The 23,782-nt window shown below is 40.7% G+C and overlaps 1 protein-coding gene and 1 long non-coding RNA gene across 3 annotated transcripts; one reads left to right on the top strand and one right to left on the bottom strand.

The window, feature by feature from the left end:
* The first annotated feature begins 897 nt into the window (after positions 1 to 897).
* Positions 898 to 6,915, top strand: LOC130918026 (uncharacterized). The gene is made up of 4 exons (XR_009063551.1): positions 898 to 1,061; positions 1,973 to 2,859; positions 5,892 to 5,990; positions 6,519 to 6,915. It is a non-coding gene; the product is annotated as an uncharacterized LOC130918026 (long non-coding RNA).
* LOC130918023 (uncharacterized) lies at positions 5,537 to 22,523 on the bottom strand. 2 transcript variants are annotated; one of them, XM_057839878.1, is made up of 5 exons: positions 22,450 to 22,523; positions 14,434 to 14,692; positions 14,330 to 14,363; positions 10,458 to 10,641; positions 5,537 to 9,784 (listed from the first exon to the last, which is right to left on the bottom strand). In XM_057839878.1, the coding sequence occupies exons 1-5, from the start codon at positions 22,493 to 22,495 to the stop codon at positions 9,432 to 9,434; spliced, it is 876 nt and encodes a 291-aa protein (XP_057695861.1). In that variant the 5' UTR covers positions 22,496 to 22,523; the 3' UTR covers positions 5,537 to 9,431. The 2 variants fall into 2 exon arrangements, with proteins under 2 accessions (XP_057695861.1, XP_057695860.1); XM_057839877.1 differs by having other exon boundaries at positions 5,538 to 9,787.
* Positions 22,524 to 23,782: the final 1,259 nt, after the last annotated feature.

Raw genomic sequence — 23,782 nt, 5'->3', positions numbered from 1 at the left:
AGAGTCTTTAGTTTTGGCTTAAACTAGGGCTATCAAATTTATCGCGTTAACGGCGGTAATAAATTTGAAATATTTAACGCAATTAATGCATGCGCTGCACTACCCACTCACGCATTTTCACATTCAATCTATAATGGCACCGTTTTACGTATACATAAAGTTACAAGGCAACGGTAAATGAGTAGAGAGAATTTTGGCAGCCTTTGAAGCTTTTATTTAATTGGCTAAAGCCTTACTACAATCCCTCTCTCATCAATTAGAAATATCGTGGGAAGCAATGTGGGGAAGAAAGGTAGTAATTCATCTTTTTCTTAACACCCTATTTTATTTCCTAACACCCCATTTTATTTTCCAACGCAGAAAAGATATATCAATTGGTACCACTACACACAGTCATGGTTGCACTTTCCATCATGCATTTGGGCATGACTACAGTATCATTTACTGAAAGCTCAACAAATACACTAGATGGGAATATTTAGTCACAATATGCAAAGTCACAAGTGTTTCTATCGGTGGATCCCTCTCACAGAAAGAATGTTAATAATGTAAATGCCATCTTGAGGTTTTATTGTCATAATAAACAAATACAGTACTTATGTACTGGATGTTGAATGTATATATTCGTCCAAGTTTTATTCATTTTTTTCTTAATGCATTGCCAAAATGTATATGATCGGGAAAAATTATCGGGAATGATTGGAATTGAATCGGGAGCAAAAAAAAGTAATCGGATCGGGAAATATCGGGATTGGCAGATACTCAAACTAAAATGATGGGGATCGGATCGGCAGCAAAAAAACATGATCGGAACAACCCTAATAAAAGTCGTGGTAAAGATATCCGGAGTCGACTTACTCTTTTTACAGCTTTTTTAAATGCTCTTAACAGGGATGAAAGTGGTCTGGAACGGTCTGGAACGCTGTTCCGGTAAGAGATTCGGCGCCGGGACAGGGCAGACCGGTGCTTTGATCCCAAAAATATGACAGCAACCGGCAAGACCCCATGCGAAAAACATCCTGCCTTGCTGCCACACAGACATATTCAAGAGCAAAACTACGGTGGGGAAAATAAGTATTTAGTCAACCACCAATTGTTCTCCTACTTGAAAAGTTTAGAGAGGCCTGTAATTGTCAACATTGGTAAACCTCAACCATGAAAGACACATTGTGAAAAAAAAACAGAAAATCACATTGTTTGATTTTTAAAGAATTTATTTCCAAATAAGAGTGGAAAATAAGTATTTGGTCACCTACAAACAAGCAAGATTTCTGGCTGTCAAAGAGGTCTAACTTCTTCTAAAGAGGCTCCACTCGTTACATGTATTAATGACACCTGTTTTAACTCATTATCGTTATAAAAGACACCAGTCCACAAATAGAAGCATTTACTCTGTTGCTGTAAATGTTTCAATGTTTGAATACTATCAGTGGCGCCTCCAGAAATTTTTCATTGGGGTGGCCAGATGGGGCCACTTAAAATCTTGGGGTGGCACACCAAAACAAAAAGCCATAATTCCAGGTTTTCATGATATTACTGCAGTAAAAGTTGATTGTGCGTCCTTGGCTGTAGGAGACGGGTAATGATAAGTGTAAGCTTCTCCTGTCTGCCCTTGTCTTCGGTTCTTTCTTTCTTCGGGCAAATCATATCACATTTTGTAATTGTCAATGATACCAATGATGATGACAGTAAACATTTCATTCATTCATTCATTCATTCATTCATTCAAAAAGATCAGGTGAAAACTATCAGAAAGACTTAAGGACATGTGATGGGATGAAATGCATAACTGATGCTACAACAATCTAACGATATATTGGCAAGTGAAGTGGCCAGTGGGGTGGCCAACAAAATTATAGGGGGGGGGGGGGGGCATGGCCACCCACTGGGGGCGCCACTGCATACAAACAATAATAATTAAATTGTGACATCGGGCCGGCTCTATCAATGAGGTGTCCCTTTTTTTCCCCAGGGAGTTGGCAACCCTATGTGCCACCCACTTGGAGGGGGGAGAAAGAGGAGAGGAAGGCGGACGTTGGAGAACGCCAAGAGGACGAAATAGGATGGCGCAACACCTCTGGGAGTATTTTTTTTTTTTTTTTTTTTTGTCTCTTGTGACCTCACATAGCTGAACTCTTTGGCTGCCCTTGACAGCAATACACATCAATAGCTGTTTTAAGTATCAATTTCCCTTGTTTACTAACTACCACAACACATACTCTGTGACCTGAACTGGAATTATCACTCAAAAAAATGACTCCAGTAGGTTGTAAAGTTTTCTAAAAGACAATGTGCATCTACAGCAAGAGCACATCATGTTTCCAAGGTGAGCATGATTAAATCATGCAGTCCATACATAAACGTGAACAATGAATGAGTAGCTAGATTAGATCATGTTGATGCAACATAATGTTAACGTGCCTTTCCAACCAATTGCAATAGTCTCGTCATTTCTGGTCATTTAAAAGGAGGGTTGCCAACTCCCTGAAAAAATAAGTGACACCTCATTGGTAGAGCCGGCCGGCCCAATAACTGTCACCATTTAATTATTATTTTGTTTGTGAAAAGTGTTTTTTTTTAATTAGATGGGGCTTTGCAAGGCACAGGCCTAGCTAGTAAAATTCCTCAACTTTATTTTTATTTCTTTCATTCTTAATCTTATTATCCACGTTTTTTCGGCGAACTGGAGACTCCAAACCGTTTGACCAACCGGCACCGCTTCAATATCAAAATGACCGGAATTCCATTCATTTTTAATGGCAAGCATTTTCCCTTCATTTTCAGTGACAGGAAAACATTGGTGGTTGTGATTTTTGACCACTTACCATTACAGCCCATTGGCATTGAACTGGCACCTAAGTAAGTCAATACCACTGACAGCTATGTACGTCCATGCCATTGACTATCATGAATGTCACTACTATTGATGCCAATGTACTGGATTCCATTGAGGCATATATACTGTAAATTGATGCCATTGACGGCCATTTACGTTAAAATTAGGGCTGTCAAACTATTAAAATTTTTAATCGAGTTAATCACAGCTTAGAAATGAATTCATCATAATTAATCACAATTCAAACCATCTCTAAAATAAGCCATATTTTTCTGTAAATTATTGTTGGAATGGAAAGACAGATATACACATTCAACATACTGTACATAAGTACTGTATTTGTTTATTATAACAGTAAATCCACAAGATGGCATTAACATTATTAAAATTCTTTCTGTTAAAGGGATCCACGGATAGATTCTTAAAAGATAAATGTGAGTTTGTATATTGTGACTAAATATTGCCATCTTGTGTATTTGCTGAGCTTTCAGTAAATGATACTGTAGTGACTAAAGTGTTCTGCCCAAATGCACAATGGGAAATGAAATCTCACAACCATGACGGTGTGTGGTGGCTGCAAATGCTATATCTTCTCTGCATTGTGTGCAGTGTGTTAAGATAAAGCTCGCTCGCTTCAATAGTAATAATTGTTGTGGGAGAGTTGTCAAAGCTTTTGCCAATTAAACGCACGGTCCAAATGAATGCCTGTATCCACTCACTTGTCACTGCCTCTTAGCTCTGTATATACGTTAAACGGCACCGTTGTAGTCCGTTTGCGGCAATGCGTGAGTGGGTCGTTTCGGGAATGCATTAAATATTTTAACGTGATTAATTTAAAAAATTAATTACCGCCCGATAACCCTATAAATTTGACAGCCCTAGTCGTGCCTTATGTTGGCTCAACATGTGTGCTTTATGTTAAAAGAACACAATTGGTAAATACTGAAGGAAAGCAACCTAATAAGGTGCAAATTATGTATTTCTTTAATGTCAGTTCAACATGTACAGTGGGGAGAACAAGTATTTGATACACTGCCGATTTTGCTGGTTTTCCCACTTGCACAGCATGTAGAGGTCTGTAATTTCTATCATAAGTTTTCTTCAACTGTGAGGGACGGAATCTAATACAAAAAAACAGAAAATCACAGTGTATGATTTTTAAATAATAAATTTGCATTTAATTGCATGAAACAAGTATTTGATACATCACAAAAATCGAACTTAATATTTGGTACAGAAACCTTTGTTTGCTATTACAGATACCAAACGTTTCCTGTAGTCCTTGACATGGTTTGCACACACTGCAGCAGGGATTTTGGCCCACTCCTCCATGCAGATCTTCTCCAGAGCCTTCAGGTTTCGGGGCTGCTGCCGGGCAACACGGACTTTCAGCTCCCTCCATAGATTTTCTATCGGGTTCAGATCTGGTGACTGGCTAGGCCACTCCGGGACCTTAAGATGCTTCTTACAGAGCCACTCTTTAGTTGCCTTGGCTGTGTGCTTTGGGTCGTTGTCATGCTGGAAGACCCAGCCACGACCCATCTTCAGGGCTCTCACTGAAGGAAGGAGGTTGTCAGCCAAGATCTGGCGATACATAGCCCCATCCATCCTCCCCTCAATACAGTGCAGTCGTCCTGTACCTTTGGCAGAGAAGCAGCCCCAAAAAATGATGTTTCCTCCTCCATGTTTCACGGTTGGGATGGTGTTCTTGGGGTTGTACTCATCCTTCTTTTTCCTCCAAACACGACGAGCCGAGTTTAGGCCAAAAAGTTCAATTTTGGTCTCATCCGACCACATTACCTTCTCCCATTGCTCCTCTGGATCATCCAGGTGGTCAGTGGAAACTTCAGACGTGTCTGGACATGCACTGGCTTCAGCAGCGGGACCTTGTGTGCGCTGTAGGATTTTAATCCATGACGGCGTAATGTGTTTCCGATGGTTTTCTTCGAGACTGTGGTTCCAGCTCTCTTCAGGTCATTGACCAGGTCCTGCCGTGTAGTTCTGGGCTGATCCCTCACCTTCCTCATGATCAGTGATGCCCCACGAGGTGATATCTTGCATGGAGCCCCAGAACGAGGCAGATTGACCGTCAACTTGAACTTCTTCCATTTTCTAATAATCGCTCCAACAGTTGTTACCTTCTCACCAAGCTGCTTGCTTATTTTCCTGTAGCCCATCCCAGCCTTGTGCAGGTCTATTATTTTATCCCTGATGTTATTACACAGCTCTTTGGTCTTGGCCATTGTGGAGAGGTTGGAGTTTGTTTGTTTCAGCATGTGAACAGGTGTCTTTTATACAGGTAACAAGTTCAAACAGGTGCAGTTACTTCCGGTAATGAATGGAGAACAGGAGGGGTTCTTAAAAAAGAACTAAGAGCCGAAATATTTACTAGTTGGTAATGTATCAAATACTTATTTCATGCAGTTAAATACAAATTTATTATTTAAAAATTATACACCGTGATTTTCTGGATTTTTGTATTAGATTCCATCCCTCACAGTTGAAAAGAACTTATGATACAAATTACAGACCTCTACGTGGCTTGCAAGTGGGAAAACCAGCAAAATTGGCAGTGTATCTAAAACTTCTTCTCCCCACTGTATTTTGGGGTGAACATGAGTGCCTTATGTTGGCTCAACAAGAGTGCGTTATGTTCGCGCAACATGAGTGCCTAATGTTGGCTAGACGTGTGCTTTATTTTTTAAAGAACACAATTGCTAAATGCTGAAGTAAAGCAATATTATCAGGTGCAAATTCTTTCCATAATTTTTTTATGTCAGTTCAACACCCCATTTTTTTTTTTGTGTAAATGAGTTAAGCAAATGAGACCAAAAAAAGGCTTGAGCAATGGACAGTATTTAATTAAAAAAAATAGTGGAGGGCACATTTGACAGTTATTAGGTTTACAGTAAAGGGAAAAAAAATTAAGAGTTCAATGCTTGGAATGCATATATATTATAAATATCATGAATGACAGCTGTATTAAGTTCTTTTTTTAATTTTTTTTTTTAATCATGAATGATGTTTGTGTTTATTTTACAATATGACTTGACAGGTGACCGGTCCAGTGAATGGACGTGTCACAAATGATTGACCTGAGGAGCGTTGGCCAACTAAGCCAGGAAGAACTATGTCATTCGTTAACGAGTCAGCGGTACGTATCAACAAGACATCACTTCTCAAAACAAGGAGGTCCAATAACTGTAGAGGGGAACCGGTTTGGTTGTCATAATATTTGTCTATTCAGCAATATCTTTCAATCAACACGTATTAGAATAGTCATTCATTACATGGAAGTTTTCATTTTACAGTGCAACTCGTGTTTTTTGACTTTTGTCATGTACTTCCCTGATCTAAGTACATGTAAGGCCGAGACTTGAATGGAACAACACTTCTTTATTCAGTGTGCTTCTCATCATATATGTCACAGAGACATAACAGAAATTCCTTTTTATACTGTAATACCACACCCACAGGAAGTGCACACTATGGCAACCGCAGTGTGACATAAATATGTCACATCTAAAACTGTAGCTTTGTCCTTATACAGGTAGTCCCCAGGTTACGACGTACCCAGCTTGAGTGATTTTTGACTTTACGACGCTTGAGTCTTGTTTTTTTTTTTTTTTTATTAAATAATGTTGACTTATGGTTTGTGATGCATGCTTTTATTTTGTTGCAGGAAGCACTAATGACATGCGAGTAAGAGCGCATGTGCGCATTTGCTCCCACGAAGAAGTCGCGCAGACGAGTGAGAGAGAGACCTGCGCGCACATTTGTTGCTTGTGAAGCATCCACAGAGGGAACACCTGTATATAACAGCTTTTGTACTGTTTATTGTGCGTTTTCTATTGTGGTCAAATACTTGGGGTGCGTTTATTTGATTGTTTTTGATGATGTGTGGACACTAACTGGTACATGCTAATTGTTTTTGTGGATTGTTACTGCTGTATCAGCAGCTAGTAATAAACGCACATTTGAACTGCTGTTATTGAAGATGAAACTGATTTAATTTCATATTTATTTTAGTTTACTTCTGCAAGTGTTGATGTTATAAGCACCTGAATAAAATCAACACACCGCACGGACATCTGACATCGTCATTTCGGAGCTAAGCTCGGTGTCTACCTAGGATTTAGCTTCAACATCTTGGCCATGACAGTACGGTGATGTATAATACATGTTTTTGGCTATTTATTGCGAGATTTAGTGGATATTTAAGGGTACTTGAAGGGTTCTGATTTACGCGGAAATCCGGGTTACGTCGCCAGTGTCTGATCAGAACTTGTTCGTAACCCGGGGGCTATCTGTACAAATAAACTCATTGGGTGCCACTGACAGCGCTAGAAATTTCTGTAGTCCCAAAATTGCACTGTATTTACTAAGGGTGTAACGGTACATGTATTTGTATTGAACCGTTTCGGTACGTGGTGCTCGGTTCGGAACGGAGGCGTACCGAACGAGTTTCTGACGTAATGTAACCCTTACTTTTCAAGGTTGTGAGTCGATCAGGTTACAGCAGACGTGTCTAAAATGCGGCCCGGGCGCCAAATGCGGCCCATGGTCAAATTTCATCCGGCCCCCAGCCTCTGTCATAAGATCAATAACGTCTGGCCCGCACACCAACTTAATAAATTGGTCAGCAGTACTGCTACCAGCATATGAAGTAGCTTACACACTAAATGCTGCTCCTCATTTACCCACTAAAAGGCAGCAGCACTCTTGGGAACATTACGCCGTGTGACCCTTGACTTCCAATTTTCTAAAATTGTGACAGTCAACAACAACAAAAAGTTGACTGCGACGGCCGACGCTTCAAGTATAGGTGGAAATTTGACTATTTCTTCACTACAATATACAACAACTCTGTCTGCCTCATTTGCAAAGAGACAGTAGCTGTTTTTAAAGAGTTCAATGTGAGGCGATATTACCAAACAAGACATGCTGACATGTACGACAAGATTACGGGGAAGATACGTAGTGAGAAATTGAAGCAACTTCAAGCTACCGGTAGTTTAATTTCACAGCAGCAGTATTTCGCAAGAACCTGAGAGTCGAAAGAGAACGCCTCAAAAGCAGGTTGCGAGATTGTTGAAATTATCAATTAAAAAAAAACAATGACACACAGAATGGCTTGCTAAAATTTGCTCATATTGTTCTACGTAAAGGACGTCAGCCAAGGTCGGCCCCCCACATTTTTACCACACCAAATCTGGCCCCCTTTGCAAAAAGTTTGGACACCCGTGGGTTACAGTTTCTTTGTGTTGATTATTTTTACTCCATCTTCTCTACTGTAATGAGGACCAACACGGTAGGACAGTATATAACCCAGAAATGTCAACGGCGCGACAACGCAGTGAAACGCGGGTGTTAAAGCTAATCAGCCAATGCACACCAATCACTAAGCGGCCGCGTGTTAGACACGTCCAAGAAGCAGCTCAACACAACGCACGCAAAAAGAACGGCAGAGTTTATTATTAGACGCGAGACGCGACCCTCCTGCGTCAATACTACTACCGGTAGCTAGGATCGGGTAGACCGGAAGTCACTCGTGTAAAAATATGGTGGATCCGGTCGATTTTCAAACTAATATGCAATCGTAATCCACTTTTTGAGTCCATCAGATCTCTTGAGTGGTAGATCGGGGCACAGTTGACTTGTCTTTGTTGATTTACTGCTGTCTTCTCTGCTATAATAATAACCAACACGGCCCCGTGTTCAATACAAAACCCTCCTACCACAACAAAACAAGTAGGAACTAATATTTACATAGGAACTAAAGTTATACAACATAAAATATACAATATAAATGAATACTACTAAAATATAAACACATAATAAAATAAATAATAGCCCATTTAAATAAAATAAATTGAAATGAGCTAAAACACCTATAATTAAATAATAAGAATAATACAGATCCTGCTTACACAATTTATTAATTTCTGTGTGGCGCTTTAACTTGAGAAAATCCACCAATAAAGCTTTTGAAAACCTTTCATAAGAAAAAAAAAAGATTCATTGAGGCATTTCATTTGTAAAATACATGTTAAAATCTTTGTCATTGGGATTGCTTTTCCCTTTAGCACAGGACTTCTTTTTTCTTCTTTCTTTCAAAAAGAAAGCTGACCAATACGCAGGGTCTGAAAGGCAAATTGTTGTTGGATTATCTTTAAATACGCGCTACTTTTTGAGCAGAATTCTAGCTTTGTATAGGCTAATGTTCCTGTTGTTGAAAGCACAAAGGTGTGTAATAAACAACTAGCACATTTATATTTTGCATTTTGTTTTCTTACCGTACCGAAAATGAACCGAACCGTGACCTCAAAACTGAGGTATGTACTGAGCCGAGATTTTTGTGCACCGCTACACCCCTAGTATTTACTGTTTTTTATTGACAACATAAATAATAATCATAGAAATGGGTTTATTAAATATGGAGACTAATGTTTTTCCTTTGTATTTTTGAACATTTTGACTGGCCCAAAATGGAATATAGCACAATATCGCCCTCTGTTGGTTGATTTATAGCAAATGTGACGACCAACCCCGTTCTCCCCTATCCCAAAAGGACACCAATTTTTTTGTAAGGGTTTCAAAAGGCAAACCCTCCGCAATCAAAGGCGTCAAAGTCGGAGTCGCCCTCAAAGTCGAAGCTGTTGAAGTGCGTGTCGGAATCCACATCCTGAAAGGAACCCCCGGCCGGCATCTCCGTGAACACCCCCGGGCCCCCGAGGACGTGGCCCATGTCGGCTGCCCTGCCCACCGAAGGCGATGGCGGTGAGCAGGAGCTGAGGTAGCCCAGGGCCGAGGAGGCCGCCGCCCCGCCCATAAGCAGGCAGACCGCCCGCACCGCCCGGGCGTCGCTGCTGTTGCCGTGGCGGAGACAATCCGACACCCGGTGAGGGGGAGCCACCGAGACGCTGCGGAGGGGCCGATGGGGCCCACCTGCTAATAGTTAAGAAAGAAAAAAAAACATTTAGATTATTATTCTCAAGTTGGCAAGAGTTTTGACATGAATTTAGACAGAACTTTTTGTCTATTCTACCCATTTTAATTTTAGCACCGATCGGACAAATCCAGAGAGCCGTTGAAGTACGTCACACGTTAAAATCCAAACTTTGCCGCAGACTTCCTGTTTGTTTTCAGGTATAGTATGATTTCCTGACTCACGTAGCAATAATTATCGTATCACCATTTTGTGGGATCATTGTTACCGTTAGCCTTGTATCGCAAATCGTATCATATCGTGAGGTACCCAGACGTTCCTACTCCCTACAATCCAAATCAAAACAGATTGGAAGTCTGTCACTGTCCAATGTCAGCCAATGAGGTTGGATTTTTACATGTTTTTGATGTGCTATTTAAATGATAATAACAAAAGTGATTCGCTAATGCTAATCGCTAGCCACTAAAGCTAATTGTCACCACCCTGCAGTAAAATGGCAGGATTCCTAGTATTTTATCTTTTTCTTAGATCTAATTCAGACCCATATAAGGTAAATTTCCAATTTCATTTCGATTACTGCTACAAATTTTAGCATGCATATTCTCTAGAAAAACATTACACAAACACTTTTTGCGTTAATCAGTTTTGTCCCAGAAATGTCCAAACTCTGACCTTGGCTTCTCTCCCTCAGTGAACCGCCCCTTTCTGCGACGTGGGCCGATGGCGGAGGGGTCCCCTCACCGGCCCGGGGCGACCCGGGGTCCTTGTCGCTGGAGTTGTCGGGCAGAGGCTCCCTGTCAGTGATGCAACGGGTGATGCTGCGCTGCCTCTGCAGGCTTGCGGGTGACATGACGCCCTAGAAAAAGTTGGTAAATGTTTTCATTATCCGTTCATTTTCTCTCTTTTTGGAGGATCCCAAAGTGTTCCCAGGCCAGCCGGGAGACATAGTCTCTCCAGAGTGTCCTGGGTCCCAGTGGGACGTGCCTGGAACACCGCTCCAGGGAGGCTTCCAGGAGGCACCTGAGCTCCTATTCATGCGGAGGTGCAGCAACTCTACTTCGAGCCCCTCTCGGATGACCGAGCTTCCCAATTCATCTCTAAGTGAGAGCCCTGACACCCTACAAAGGAAACTAATTTTGTATCCTGGATCTTTTTCTTTTGGTCACGACCCACAGCTCGTGGCCAAAGGTGAGGCTAGTAACGTAGCTCGACCAGTAGATAAAGAGCTTTGCCGCTCGGCTCAGCTCCCTCTTCACCAAGACGGACCGATGCAGAGTCCACGTCACTGTAGATGCCACACCGATCCGCTTGTCAATCTCCTGTTCCATTTTTTCCTCACTTGTGAACAAGACCCCCTAGATATTTAAACTCCTCCACTGGGGGAAGGACCTCATCCCTGATCCGGAGAGGGCATTCCACCTTTTCCCAACTGAGGACCATGGTCTCAGATTTGGAGGTGCTGATTCTCATCCCTACTACTTCACACTCAGCTGCAAACTACTCAAGTGAGAGTTGAAGGTCTCGGCTTGATGAGGCCAAAATAATTACTGTACATCGTCTGCAAAAAGCAAGGATGCAATACTGAGGCCACAAAACTGGATGTAGCACCAAACCAGACCTAGCACATAACTTTTTACATCTTAACGAGAGCAAAACTGAATACAGTGATACCTCAGCTCACGAACATAATTGGTTCCCAGAAAGTGTGTGTAAGGCGAAAAGTTCGTCTTCCGAACATTTATTTCCCATAAGAAACCATTAAAATGAGAATAATCCGTTCCCAGGTCCCCATAAAACATAATTTTCTACTAAATAAGCCTTAAAACTACACAAAAATATACCTTATTTTATGTATAATAAATGTGCTATTGTATTATAATTAAAGAAATAAACTGTACTGTATAATAAAGTCGTTTTATTTACCTTTGTGATGGTAGTTGATGGCTTGATGGAATGGAGTGGGAGGAGGAGGGAGGGAGGGAGTTACTGTTTGGAAGGAGAGTGTTACCGGCAAAGTGCGCAGTTAGCGTAGACTCCACTGCTGTGCCCCCCACATGCTTTTGGTTGTTAATTAAAGCCATCCGACGCCTCTGGGTGTTTGTATGCACGCCGCCACCTTTCTGGAGAGGAAATCGGGCGAACCGACGACAACGAGCCAACGTGACTCGCCGGTCCACTTCTCACTACGGTGGGAAGCTGAAAGCACCGCCAATTACCAGTCGAGGGCGAATTGGTAACACGAGTCACCTTCCATAAGGACTGTAGGTAACTCTTTTTCGGTCCCATAATAGCAAAAGTACACTCAATATGGTCCAAAATGTCTATCAAACACAAACCACGTCCGCACTCAACGAAAGTGAGGGGACGAACTGGGACGCCGTGAGCGTGCGTCAGCTTCTCGTGGCGCTTTTCGACCGCGTGAATTGGTTCGTCCGCCGAAAACTAGTTCGTCAGCAGAGACTATATGCTCGCAAATTTAATGTTCTTGAGGCGAAAAGTTCGTGAGCTTAAGCGTTCGTGAGCCGAGGTATCACTGTATATCACTTTTGGCACACCTTCCATGAACAGATTAGTTCTGTTGTAAGAGCAAGTTTTTTCCAGCTCCGTCTCTTGGCCAAAGTGAAGCCTTTTCTTAGTCGCCACGACCTTGAATAAGCAATTCACGCTTTTACAAGCTCAAGGCTGGACTACTGCAACGCACTTTATGTTGTTCTTCCCAAAGTTCTCCCACTGGAAAATATTTGAGAGGCCTGTATCGGTCAACATGGGTAAACCTGAACCATGAGAGAGAGAATGTGGGGAAAAAACAGTAAATCACATTGTTTGATTTTTAAAGATTTTATTTGCAAATCATGGTGGAAAATAAGTATTTGGTCAATACCAAAAGTTCATCTCAGTACTTTGTTATGTACCCTTTGTTGGCAATAACGGAGGCCAAACATTTTTTCTTCAGCTCTTCACAAGCTTTTCACACACTCTTGCTGGTATTTTGGCCCATTCCTCCATGCAGGTCTCCTCTAGAGCAGTGATGTTTTGGGGGCTGTCGTTGGGCAACCTGGACTTTCAACTCCCTCCGCAGATTTTCTGTGGGGTTGAGACCTGGAGACTGGCTGGGCCACTCCAGGACCTTGAAATGCTTCTTACAAAGCCACTCCTTTGTTGCCCTGGCTCTGTGTTTGGGATCATTGCCATGCTGAAAGACCCAGCCACGTCTCATCTTCAATGCCCTTGCTTATGGAAGGAGATTTTCACTGAAAATCTCTCCATACATGGCCCCATTCATTCTTTCCTTTACACAAATCAGTCGTCCTGGTTCCTTTGCAGAAAAACAGCCCCAAATCATGATGTTTCCACCCCCATACTTCACAGTTGGTATGGTGCAATTCAGTATTATTTTTCCTCCAAACACGAGAGGCTGTGTTTCTACCAAAAAGTTCTATTTTGGTTTCATCTGACCATAACACATTCTCCCAGTCCTCTTCTGGATCATCCAAATGCTCTCTAGCGAACCGCAGACGGGCCTGGACGTGTACTTTCTTCAGCAGGGGGACACGTCTGGCAGTGCAGGATTTGAGTCCCTGGCGGTGCATTGTGTTACTGATAGTAGCCTTTGTTACTGTGGTCCCAGCTTTCTGTAGGTCATTCACTAGGTCCCCCCGTGTGGTTCTGGGATTTTTGCTCACCGTTCTTGTTATCATTTTGACACCACAGGGTGAGATCTTGCATGGAGCCCCAGATGGAGGGAGATTATCAGTGGTCTTGTATGTCCTCCATTTTCTAATAATTGCTCCCACAGTTGATTTCTTTACACCAAGCATTTTACCTATTGCAGATTCAGCCTTCCCAGCCTGGTGCAGGTCTACAATTTTGTCTCTGGTGTCCTTTGACAGCTCTTTGGTCTTTACCATAGTGGACTTTGGAGTGTGACTGACTGAGGATGTGGACAGGTGTCTTTTATACCGATAATGAGTTAAAACAGGTGCCATTAATACAGGTAACGAGTAGAGCCTCGTTAGACCTCGTTAAAAGAAGTTAGACCTCTTTGACAGCCAGAAATCTATCTTGTTTGTAGGTGAACAAATACTTATTTTCCACTCCAATTTGGAAATAAATTATTTAAAAACCAAAAAATGTGATTTTCTGTTTTTTTTTTCCCACATTCTGTCTCTCATGGTTGAGGTTTACCCATGTTGACAATTACAGGCCTCTCTAATCTTTTCAAGTAGGAAAACTTGCACAATTGGTGGTTGACTAAATACTTACTTGCCCCACTGTATAGTGTTGAAAAAGCAGTAACAATAAAATATTGGATAAAAAAGTACGGTTTTAATAAACAATAATATTAAAGTTACATTTTTCAAATCACCCAATACAGTCACTTGCCCTTTAAAAGTTAATAAAGTACAGTTCAGTTGTATTTAACTTGAACTACAAAAGAATCACAGTTAATGTACATAACATTAGAACTCATTGCATGCCATTAACAGCGCTGGACGTCCAATCCATTCATCCATAAAACAGGACACTTGAAAACTAAAACTCACCTCTCTTACTTTCCTTATCAGCTTCAGCCACATACTTAAAAAAACAAAAGTGACAAGTTATTTGAGAATTTTGCTCGGTGGACAGATCTGGCGGCGATACCCACGTGCAGTCGTCCGGGTTGTCTGCCAGCATCAGTAGGAACTTGCTCTGCTGCAGGATGAGGGCGAAGCAGCAGTCTCTGCGGCCCCCCGCCGGCAGCCTTGGCAGGTCCAAGATCTCGCGGCCCTCCACGATTAGCTCGCAATGATTTTGCAGCTCCACCACTTGGTCGGGCGGCGACTCGCCATCGCGACACACCAGCAGGCTGCCCTCCATGCTGAGAACGACGAATTTGTCTTTCCACTGCTTGAACATGAAGCCCCCTGTGGTAGGAATAGACTGTAACCTTCATTTTGGAATGTTTACTATTCCTCGAGTCGATAGGGCTGAACAATCTTAGAAAAAAAAAAATCTAATTTTTTAATTCTATTTTTTCTGGCCGATACCGTGTTCTGGATTCGATTCCTGAATTTCCTCAAGGCAAGGCAAATTTATTTATATAGCACGACTCAACACAAGGCAATTCAAAGTGCTTTACATGACATGAAGATCATAAAAATCACATCAAAATCAATAGAACGTAAAAACAAAGACAATCGAAATAGGAAATAAAATTTACATAAAAATATCATTTAATCAAAATTTGAATAAAAATAAATAGAAAATAAAACAAATACTACTACTACTGCTAATAATTGAAATCAGCAATAGAGATAAGCACAAGAGGAATTGAAAGCAAATAGATTGACATACAGTATATAGAGAAGTTATGGATATGCAGTGTTAAACAAAAGTGTTTTAGCCCTGATTTAAAGGAGCTAACAGTTTGAGCATACTTCAGACCTTCAGGTAACTTGTTCCAGAGGTGAGGAGCATAATAACTAAATGCTGCCTCACCCTGCTTGGTTCTTGTTCTTGGAACATACAGGAGATTGGTTCCAGATGACCTTAGGGGTCTAGATGTTTCATAGGACTCTAACAAATCAAGCATGTATTTTGGTCCAAGGCCATTAAGTGTTTTGTAGACGAGCAGTAGTACTTTATAGTCTATCCTTTGATTCACTGGAAGCCAGTGTAACGATTTCAAAACCAGTGTAATGTGGTCCAGTTTCCTTGTATTTGTGAGGACTCTGGCTGCAGCATTCTGTACTAGCTGCAGCTTCCTGACTGATTTTTTTTCATCAAGACCTGTAAATATACCGTTGCAGTAGTCCAATCTGCTCAAAATGAATGCATGCATAAGTTTTTCCATGTCTTGTTGAGTCAGAAGCCCCTTAATTCTGGTTATATTTTTAGGTGGTAATAAGGGGATGTAGTGACGGACTTTAGATGGCTATCAAATTTTAGGTCTGAGTCAATAATTGCGCCAAGGTTTCTGACTTGATTTGTAGCTGTAAGTGACATTGTGCTAAGGTGCCTGCTTATCTTCTACATTTCCTTTCTTGACCCAAAAATGATCACTTCTGTCTTCTCCACATTTAACTGGAGAAAATTCTGGCATGCAAGTATAACACCACCACATCCATTCATTGATTTGATGAATGCATTTACTCAGGGAGACTAAGGGACTATAATCATGTGGGGACACAGAAATGGTTGTGTGTCATCTGCATAGGTATGATAGGAGATGTCATACTGTTGCATAATCTGAGCTAGGGGAAGCATATAGATGTTAAATAAGAGTTGTCCAAGAATTGACCCTTGAGGGACTCCACACGTGAATTTGGTTCGTTCTGACTGATGGTTTCCGAATTGACACAAAGAAATCCCTAACATGTAAATAAGATGTGAACCACTGAAGAACAGTGTCAGTAAGCCGTACCCACTGCTCCACTGTTCTACAAACCAAGGGTTGTTCAACTCATCTTTGTTGCGGGTCAAATCGTAGTTATGATTTCATTTGGAGGGCCGTTATATCTGCCAACTAGGTCTGCCACGATTAATCACTTAATCGAAAACTTGTGGTTTAGCAAATAAATCGACACCTTTTTTGATAGTCGATGAATCTTTTAGAGACACCGTTCATTTAAAGTGGAATGAAAAACTATCTGAACCTTTTGGAATTTCTCACATTTCTGCATAAAATCATCAAATGTGATCTTCGTCAAAATCACACAGATGAAAAAGCAGTGTCTGCTTTAACCAAAACCACCCAAACATTTGTAGTTTTTCATATTTTAATGAGGATAGTATGCAATCAATGACAGAAGGGGGGAAAAATAAGTAAGTGAACCATCACATTTAATGTTTTGTGGACCCCCACCCCTTTGGCAGCAATAAATTCAACCAGACACTTCCTGTAGCTGTAAATCAGTCTGGCACATCGATCAGGACTAATTTCGGCCCATTCTTTACTACAAAACTGCTGTAGTTCAGTCAGGTTCCTGGGATGTCTGGCATGAATCGCTGTCTTTAGGTCAAGCCACAGTATCTCAATGGGGTTCAAGTCTGGACTTTGACTTGGCCTCTTAAGAACTTGTATTTTGTTTGTCTGTTTGTTGTTGATTAACTTGTGTGTTTTGGATCATTGTATTGCTGCAGCATCCATCCTCTTTTTAGCTTCAATTCTCTGACAGACGTCCTCAGGTTTTCCTGAAAAACATCCTGATAAACTTTTGAATTCATTCTTCCATTAATGATTGCAAGTTGTCCAGGCCCCGTGGTAGCAAAACAGCACCAAATCATCCTGCTCCCTCCACCATGCTTCACGGTGGGGCTGAGGTGTTGATGTTGGTGAGCTGTTCCATTTTTCCTCCACACATGATGTTGTGTGTTAAGCCTGAGTTATGCTCCCGCGTTGTGGTGACGGCGCAGCGACTACAGCGTCATTTGACATTCGATGGTTCTCCGGCCAGGTGATGCGTTGCTCTGTAATTCACCACCAAGCCACTAGAGGGGGTTCAGCGCAGCCCATCCCTCCTCCCCCAGCCCAGCAAAAGAGCCATTGTCAAAATATCAAAATATTTTCCAAAACTTCTGTGGATTGTCCAAGTGCCTTTCTGCGAACATGAAAGGAGCAACAATGATTTTTAAACAGCAGTGGCTTCCTTCCATGAACACCATTCTTGGCCATAGTTTTACATAAAGTTGATGTGTGCACAGTGATATTGGACTGTGCCAGTGACTTCTGTAAGTCTTTAGCTGACACTTTGATGTTCTTTTTAACCTCTCTGAGTATTCTGCGCTGAACTCTTAACGTCATCTTTGGTGGACGGCCCCTCCTTGGGAGAGAAGCAACAGTGCTAAACTTTCTCCATTTGTAGACAACTTTTGTGACTGGCGATTGATGAACATCCAGACTTTTAGAGATGGTTTTGTATCCTTTCCCAGCTCTCTACAAATCAACAATCCTTGATCGCAGGTCTTCAGACAGCTCTATTGACCGAGCCATGATGTACATCAGACAATGCTTCTCATTAAGACAATTCTTACCAGATGTGTGTTTTATAGTGGGCAGGGCAGCTTTGAACCACTCATCAGTGATTGGGCACACACCTGACTTAAATTGCTCTTTAAGTCTGCTTCGGCAGAGGGTTCACTTATGTTTCCTCCTTCCTCATTAAAATATGAAAACAAACAAATGTTTGGGTGGTTTTAGTTAAAGCAGACACTGTTTTTTCAACTGTGTAATTTTGAGAAAGATCAGATCACATTTGATGGTCATTTTATGCAGAAATGTGAGAAATCCCAAAAGGTTCATACCACTGTACTAGCGATAAACTCATTCAACAGCCCTTGTTGGCAGACTTAATGGCTAGATATAGCACAGTTAATAAAAGAATGGCCCAAAATTCTGAAGTGCATACTAATACTCTAGTCCTAATGCTGTTAAATCAAACCTCCCTCTCCCCTCACTGGCTTTTTGTCAAATCCCGTCCACGTTTAATCCGCCGTACAGAGAAGTAGAGCAGATCTTCATCATCGCGGTTATTACTGAATGAACGGTTGTCTGGAATGCTTTCAGTCTGACGGAGTCACATGTTACCTGTCCTGGAAACGGATGGCGTTGTGTTTGCATAGTGCAGGGGCGGAACTTATGGGGTGCTGGAGGTGCAGCACCCTTGCCCAGGCCTCTAGGGGGCCTCATTTGCGGGCATATCAGGAGTGTGGTTGGGCAAGGGAAAGTTCAAACAGAATAGTACGATGATGCGTGGAGCTTTAATATAGTATTTAAGTGTTAAAATATAACGTGTCCCCCCCGGAGGCCTGGTTTGCGAGCGTGGTTGGGCGAGGGGAAGGATTCAAACAGAGTAGTACGTTGATGCGTGGAGCTGAAATATAGCGTTTAAGGGTTAAAATATCTCTAATACACACCCACCCCTTTGCTCGACTGGTTGTTGCCTGCAGAAAGGTTTCCACTAGCACCGCCCCCACCCCACATATTAGACCAGGGGTTCCCAACCTATTCCACTAAGGCACACTGTGGGTGCAGGATTTCATTCTTACCAAACAAGATGACAACACTTTTTCCCCAATCTGGTGTTTTACAAGTGCAATCAGTTGATTGCAGTCAGGTGTGGCTTGTTTTAGCAGAAGCCTCATTGATTCAACTGTCTCTGCTGGATCGGCTGGAACAAAAACCAGGACCCACAGTGTGCCTTGAGGACTGGGTTGAAAACCCCTGTATTAGACAATCGTCATGAAGGGACGCGATAGTGTGGAGGGGCCTGCGAATAATTGTCCCCTAAGACTACTACCCACCGGACGTTCACCTCTAGGGGCTCATTTATACTTATCGCACCGAGGCCCTGTTCACATTTGTTCGGCCACTGGCATAATGCTAGTTTGGTTAAGGAGTACGGCTGAAAAATGAATCAATTTTACATGAATTTCTGAATTTTGAAAAGGCCAAGACTGCGATTTATTTTAGGTGCGCTTGACTGAATTACGATCTGTTGTGCTAACTCAGGGGTCGGCAACCCAAAATGTTGAAAGAGCAATTTTTGATCCAAAATAAATAAATAAATCTGGAGCCGCTGTACAGTATGTATCTGTAATAACCTACTAACAAAATGACATAAATTGCCTACAAATACAGCCTTCATGATTACCGTATTTTCCGCACTATAAGGCGCACCTGAAAGCCTTCAATTCTCTCAAAAACGGACAGTGCACATTATAATCCGATGTGCCTTATATATGGATCAATATTAGTTAATCATGGCATGACATTCATTTTGCTCAGCTCCATCTTGTGGACGCATAATGCATACGTCACCACAAACTTAAATAACATTCAAATATACTGTATGTATGGCAGGAAAAATCACTGCTTTTTGGAAGCAGTTTTAAAAACTTAAAACCAGTGTCCAACTCAAGAATGAGGCTCTAGCTCTGGCCCTCAATTTCTTGTGGCCTGTGAAAGAAAATCATGTGCATCGATTTTATGTTTTTTTGCTAAAATCAAAGTAAAATAACATTTCTGTAGATGGGGGACTATATAAATCAGATAAGATTCAACCCCTTCCCCTTTAAAATTAAATAAATACATAACTAAATAAATAAATTCAACTTTAAAAAGAAAAACTGAAAAGAATAATGTGTTTTTTTTGGAAAAAAAATAACAAAAATATATATATTTAAAAAAAAAAAAAAAAAAATATATATATATATATATATATATATATATATATATATATATATAGTTTTATTATAAAAATGCTAATAAATAAGACCAAACAAAATATAAATACGATAATAAAAATATATACAAAAATAAATACAAATAAAAGATTTTTTAAAAATACATCAATACATATGTGTAAATGTGTGACTAAATATTTTGCTTTTTTTTTTTTTTTTTATCATTAAAAAGAATAGTCTTTTTGTTTTTTTTTATCCTTTTTGAAGTAAAAAAATAGAAAAGAAAAATATTTGGGAATATTTGCTGTTACGAATCTTTATAAGAGGATTTAAAGTGGTATGAAAAAAATTATCTGAACCTTTTGGAATTTCTCACATTACTGCATAAAATCACCATCAAATGTGATCTGATCTCTGTGCTTTAACTAAAACCACTCAAACATTTATAGGTTTTCATATTTTAATGAGGATAGCATCATGCAAACAATGACAGAAGGGGGAAAATAAGTAAGTTAATCCTCTGCCTCAGGAGACTTAAAGAGCAATTCAAACTAATTTTTACCAAACATTTTAAGTCCGGTGTGTGCCCAATTACTGATGAGTGGTTCAAAGCTGCCGTGCCCACTATAAAACACACACCTGGTAAGAATTGTCTAGATGAGAAGCATTGTCTGATGAGCATCATCACAAAATATTAAATGCGATGGTTCACTTATTCATTTTCCACCCTTCTGTCATTGTTTGCTTGCTATCCTCATTAAAATATGAACGCCTATAAATGTTTGGGTGGTTTTAGTTAAAACAGTTTTTTTTCATCTGTGTGATTTTGACAAAGATCAGATCACATTTGATGGTGATTTTTTTGCTGAAATGTGAGAAATTCCAAAAGGTTCAGATACTTTTTCATATCATTGTAGACGTCCAATCTATTTTAACTGGGAGGGTGGCATTCGTTCATTTGCAGCCATCCTTCCTTTTTCAAACGGATTGGACGTCTATGGCTGTCAGTGGCAGCCAATCATTTTGGGGCATTTGATGTCATTTCCTGTTGATTTTCACTCACTTCTTGTAGGTTTTGTGAATGCTCTGGTTTCTGTGTCATTGACGACGCAAGTGAATTGTACGGCTAGCACCAACAATGGCGGCCAATTAGTTAACATAGACACTATTCTCGTGGAAGATTTTGCTGATTTTGAACCTTTTGGTTCCTTTTTTTTTTTTCTCATTGAGACGTTTTTAAAATGACATGTTGATCCATGTTTGGAGCATATCGATAACTTATTGGGATACAATGTCAACAACAACTGCATAAACCATTGCTGCCCATACACGTCCAATCCGTTTTGACTGGGAGAGTAAAAAAAAAAAAAAAATTAAAAATATGGCGGAAAACAGACAAGACTGAAAAAGCAGTTTCCGCTCTTGCACCCCTCTTTAAAAGAAACTGCTGTATTTTAAGCCAAAAGAACTGTTGTGTTTGACAGAACAATATGTTTATATGCTGCCGTAGCAGATTCATGGCGCATTAAGCCCCCGAACTATTTTTTATTTGTCCGATTAACCCTCAAAATCCCCGTTTACAAACGTCGCGCAACCGCTTTTGTTTCAACCCATCCATAAAATGTAGGTAAATAATTATATTCATTATTTAAAATGTCTGTCATTTTTAGCTTTGAATCATTAATTGATGTCTAATATTTCGTTTAAAAAAATTTTTAAAAACGACTTTAAAAAATGATTCACTCGCATATTTTGAAATGAAAAAAATGGTGTCTGTAAAAAAGTCACAGATAATGTATCTACCTCATAACTATCGCTTAATTGTATTTTTTTTTTTGAGGGAAAGAAAAATTGAAAAACCTGACCCCAAAACCCTAACCCGTGACCTAAAGAGCATACATGCCCTCTTCTGGTTAGATCCTAATCCAAAGCTGACAATATATTGGCGTGGAATTCATTAGCTCTAATAAGAAAAAAAAACAACTAAGAATCAAACTCCAAGGCTCGATGCGTATACATCTCTAGAATATACCTACCAAATTTCACAGTGATTTGTCCGTTATTAATGGAAAAATAGCTCAAAATGGTAGTATACACACCAACAAGAACTACATTAGTGCTGACTTGACAGGCTTTTACCCTGTAAAAACAAGAGCTTGTCATTAAAAAGCTGAAAAAAGAGGATATGGACAATTATTAGGTCAACAAAGTCTCAACAATTTATCGACCATCAGAATACTTGTTGAATCATTTGATGATCCATTAATCGATAATGACGACAGCCTCAATTTGTAAACATAATGGCCTTCCGAAGGAAACCAAAATTGCCATGTGATTTTCGTCAAAGATGAGTTTTACACCACATTCTAAAGTTAGCCTGGTTTGCTATTACGAGACATTTTTGGAAAGAGTAATTAATGTAAAAAAAAAAGTGCTTAAACGCTACACACAAATATTGAAACATGGTCTCTAATGGAATGTTACTTGAGCAGCCTACCGTATTTCCTGAGGTAGCCTCGGTGAACGCCGCCGACTGTGTTCATGGCTGCTCCAAAGTACACAAATGAAGGCCAAAACACACGATGCTGGAAAATTGGATGGGAGAGCGCGCGAGCGATCGACAGAGAGGGAGAGCATAATCCCCACGTTTTAGTCTTTTAACTCATTCATCCACAATCATCCTGCCATCCCGGCAGATTAAAACAGAGGGATTATGTTCAAGGCTGCAGCTGGATCTGTGTGGTGATAGGGTGCCCCCTCCCTACCTCTAAAACGGTGGGCAAAATAAGGCACGGGGGCTACATACGGGCCGCTCTACAGCATTTCTTCGGAATTTGCATGGACGGGTCTAGCGAACAGGCAAACCAGGCATTTGCTTGGGGTTCCGGCCAATATAGGGGCCCCCGGGGGTTGCCAAAGTGTAATCCACAGAATTGGCCATTTGAAATGACACTGCAGTGGCAAAACCCCGTTGTGGGGCTCCATCCCATCCAGCAACCTGCACTTGGGGCTGTCATTGGATCCAATGTATTTCGTGAAAAGTCAAATTTAAGGGATCTACGGATAGAAAGACGTGTACCTCTTAGAAGATGAACATTATTACAAGTTAAAATATTTTGATATTAAAACCTCTCTTGATGTTTTTGTTTTTATACAATTTGTAGAATAACTTGTAGGTCACCATTGTTGTTGACATCTCAGGGCGGTGAAGTCACTCACCCACTCACTCAGCCCAACGAGAAAGGGCCTGGGCCATCGGAGCCAGCAGCACCCCAAACTATTTGTCATGCATAATTCCGTCAGCATACCAAACAAACAAATAAAAAAACAAAAAAAGAAAGCCATTTGAATGCTGCATTTATACTATTTCCCCCCCACACACGTACTACAATGGACTGTTCCATGACTACGGACTGAGCATAAATATACAGTAACATTCAAAATTTTTAGGGGCGGTCGTAAGTCTAACTAACGACATGTTTTATTGAAGTTGCTAAGCCTGTCGCGATATGCAATGAGTCCATTTATCGCAAGGTAAATAAAAATGAGGGCGGTAATTTTCTGCTGCGTTTTATCACCGCGTGTGTGCTGCATACATTTGTGCGTGTGTGTAGATGACATATGAGACTCCAGTTCCTTTCACAGATGTTTATTGGTCAATCAAGACGCCGTAGAATTACTGTTCAGACATAATTTAGAAACACATCTATATTAAACACTGTAAACGTTAGCATTGCTACATTGACGCTAATGGGGAAAAAGACAACCTACTTTAGCCTGCTATAAAACATTGGCAGTCTTTTCCAAAACGCAAACTTTCGGTTAAAAGG

This window comes from Corythoichthys intestinalis, chromosome 6 (assembly GCF_030265065.1).
Source record: "Corythoichthys intestinalis isolate RoL2023-P3 chromosome 6, ASM3026506v1, whole genome shotgun sequence".
Taxonomy (NCBI): Eukaryota; Metazoa; Chordata; class Actinopteri; order Syngnathiformes; family Syngnathidae; genus Corythoichthys; species Corythoichthys intestinalis.
Note: the sequence above shows the minus strand (reverse complement) of the source record. Positions and strands in the feature narration are given on the sequence as shown.

Bases quoted from the DNA above. Each gene is read 5' to 3' on its own strand.
- LOC130918023 (XM_057839877.1), bottom strand. From the start codon at position 22,495: ATGAACACAGTCGGCGGCGTTCACCGAGGCTACCTCAGGAAATACG. The intron at 14,693-22,449 runs GTAGGCTGCTCA...TTCCTACCACAG, and splicing joins AGGCTACCTCAGGAAATACG to GGGGCTTCATGTTCAAGCAG. The intron at 14,364-14,433 runs GTGGGTATCGCC...TGTTTTTTTAAG, and splicing joins GACAACCCGGACGACTGCAC to TATGTGGCTGAAGCTGATAA.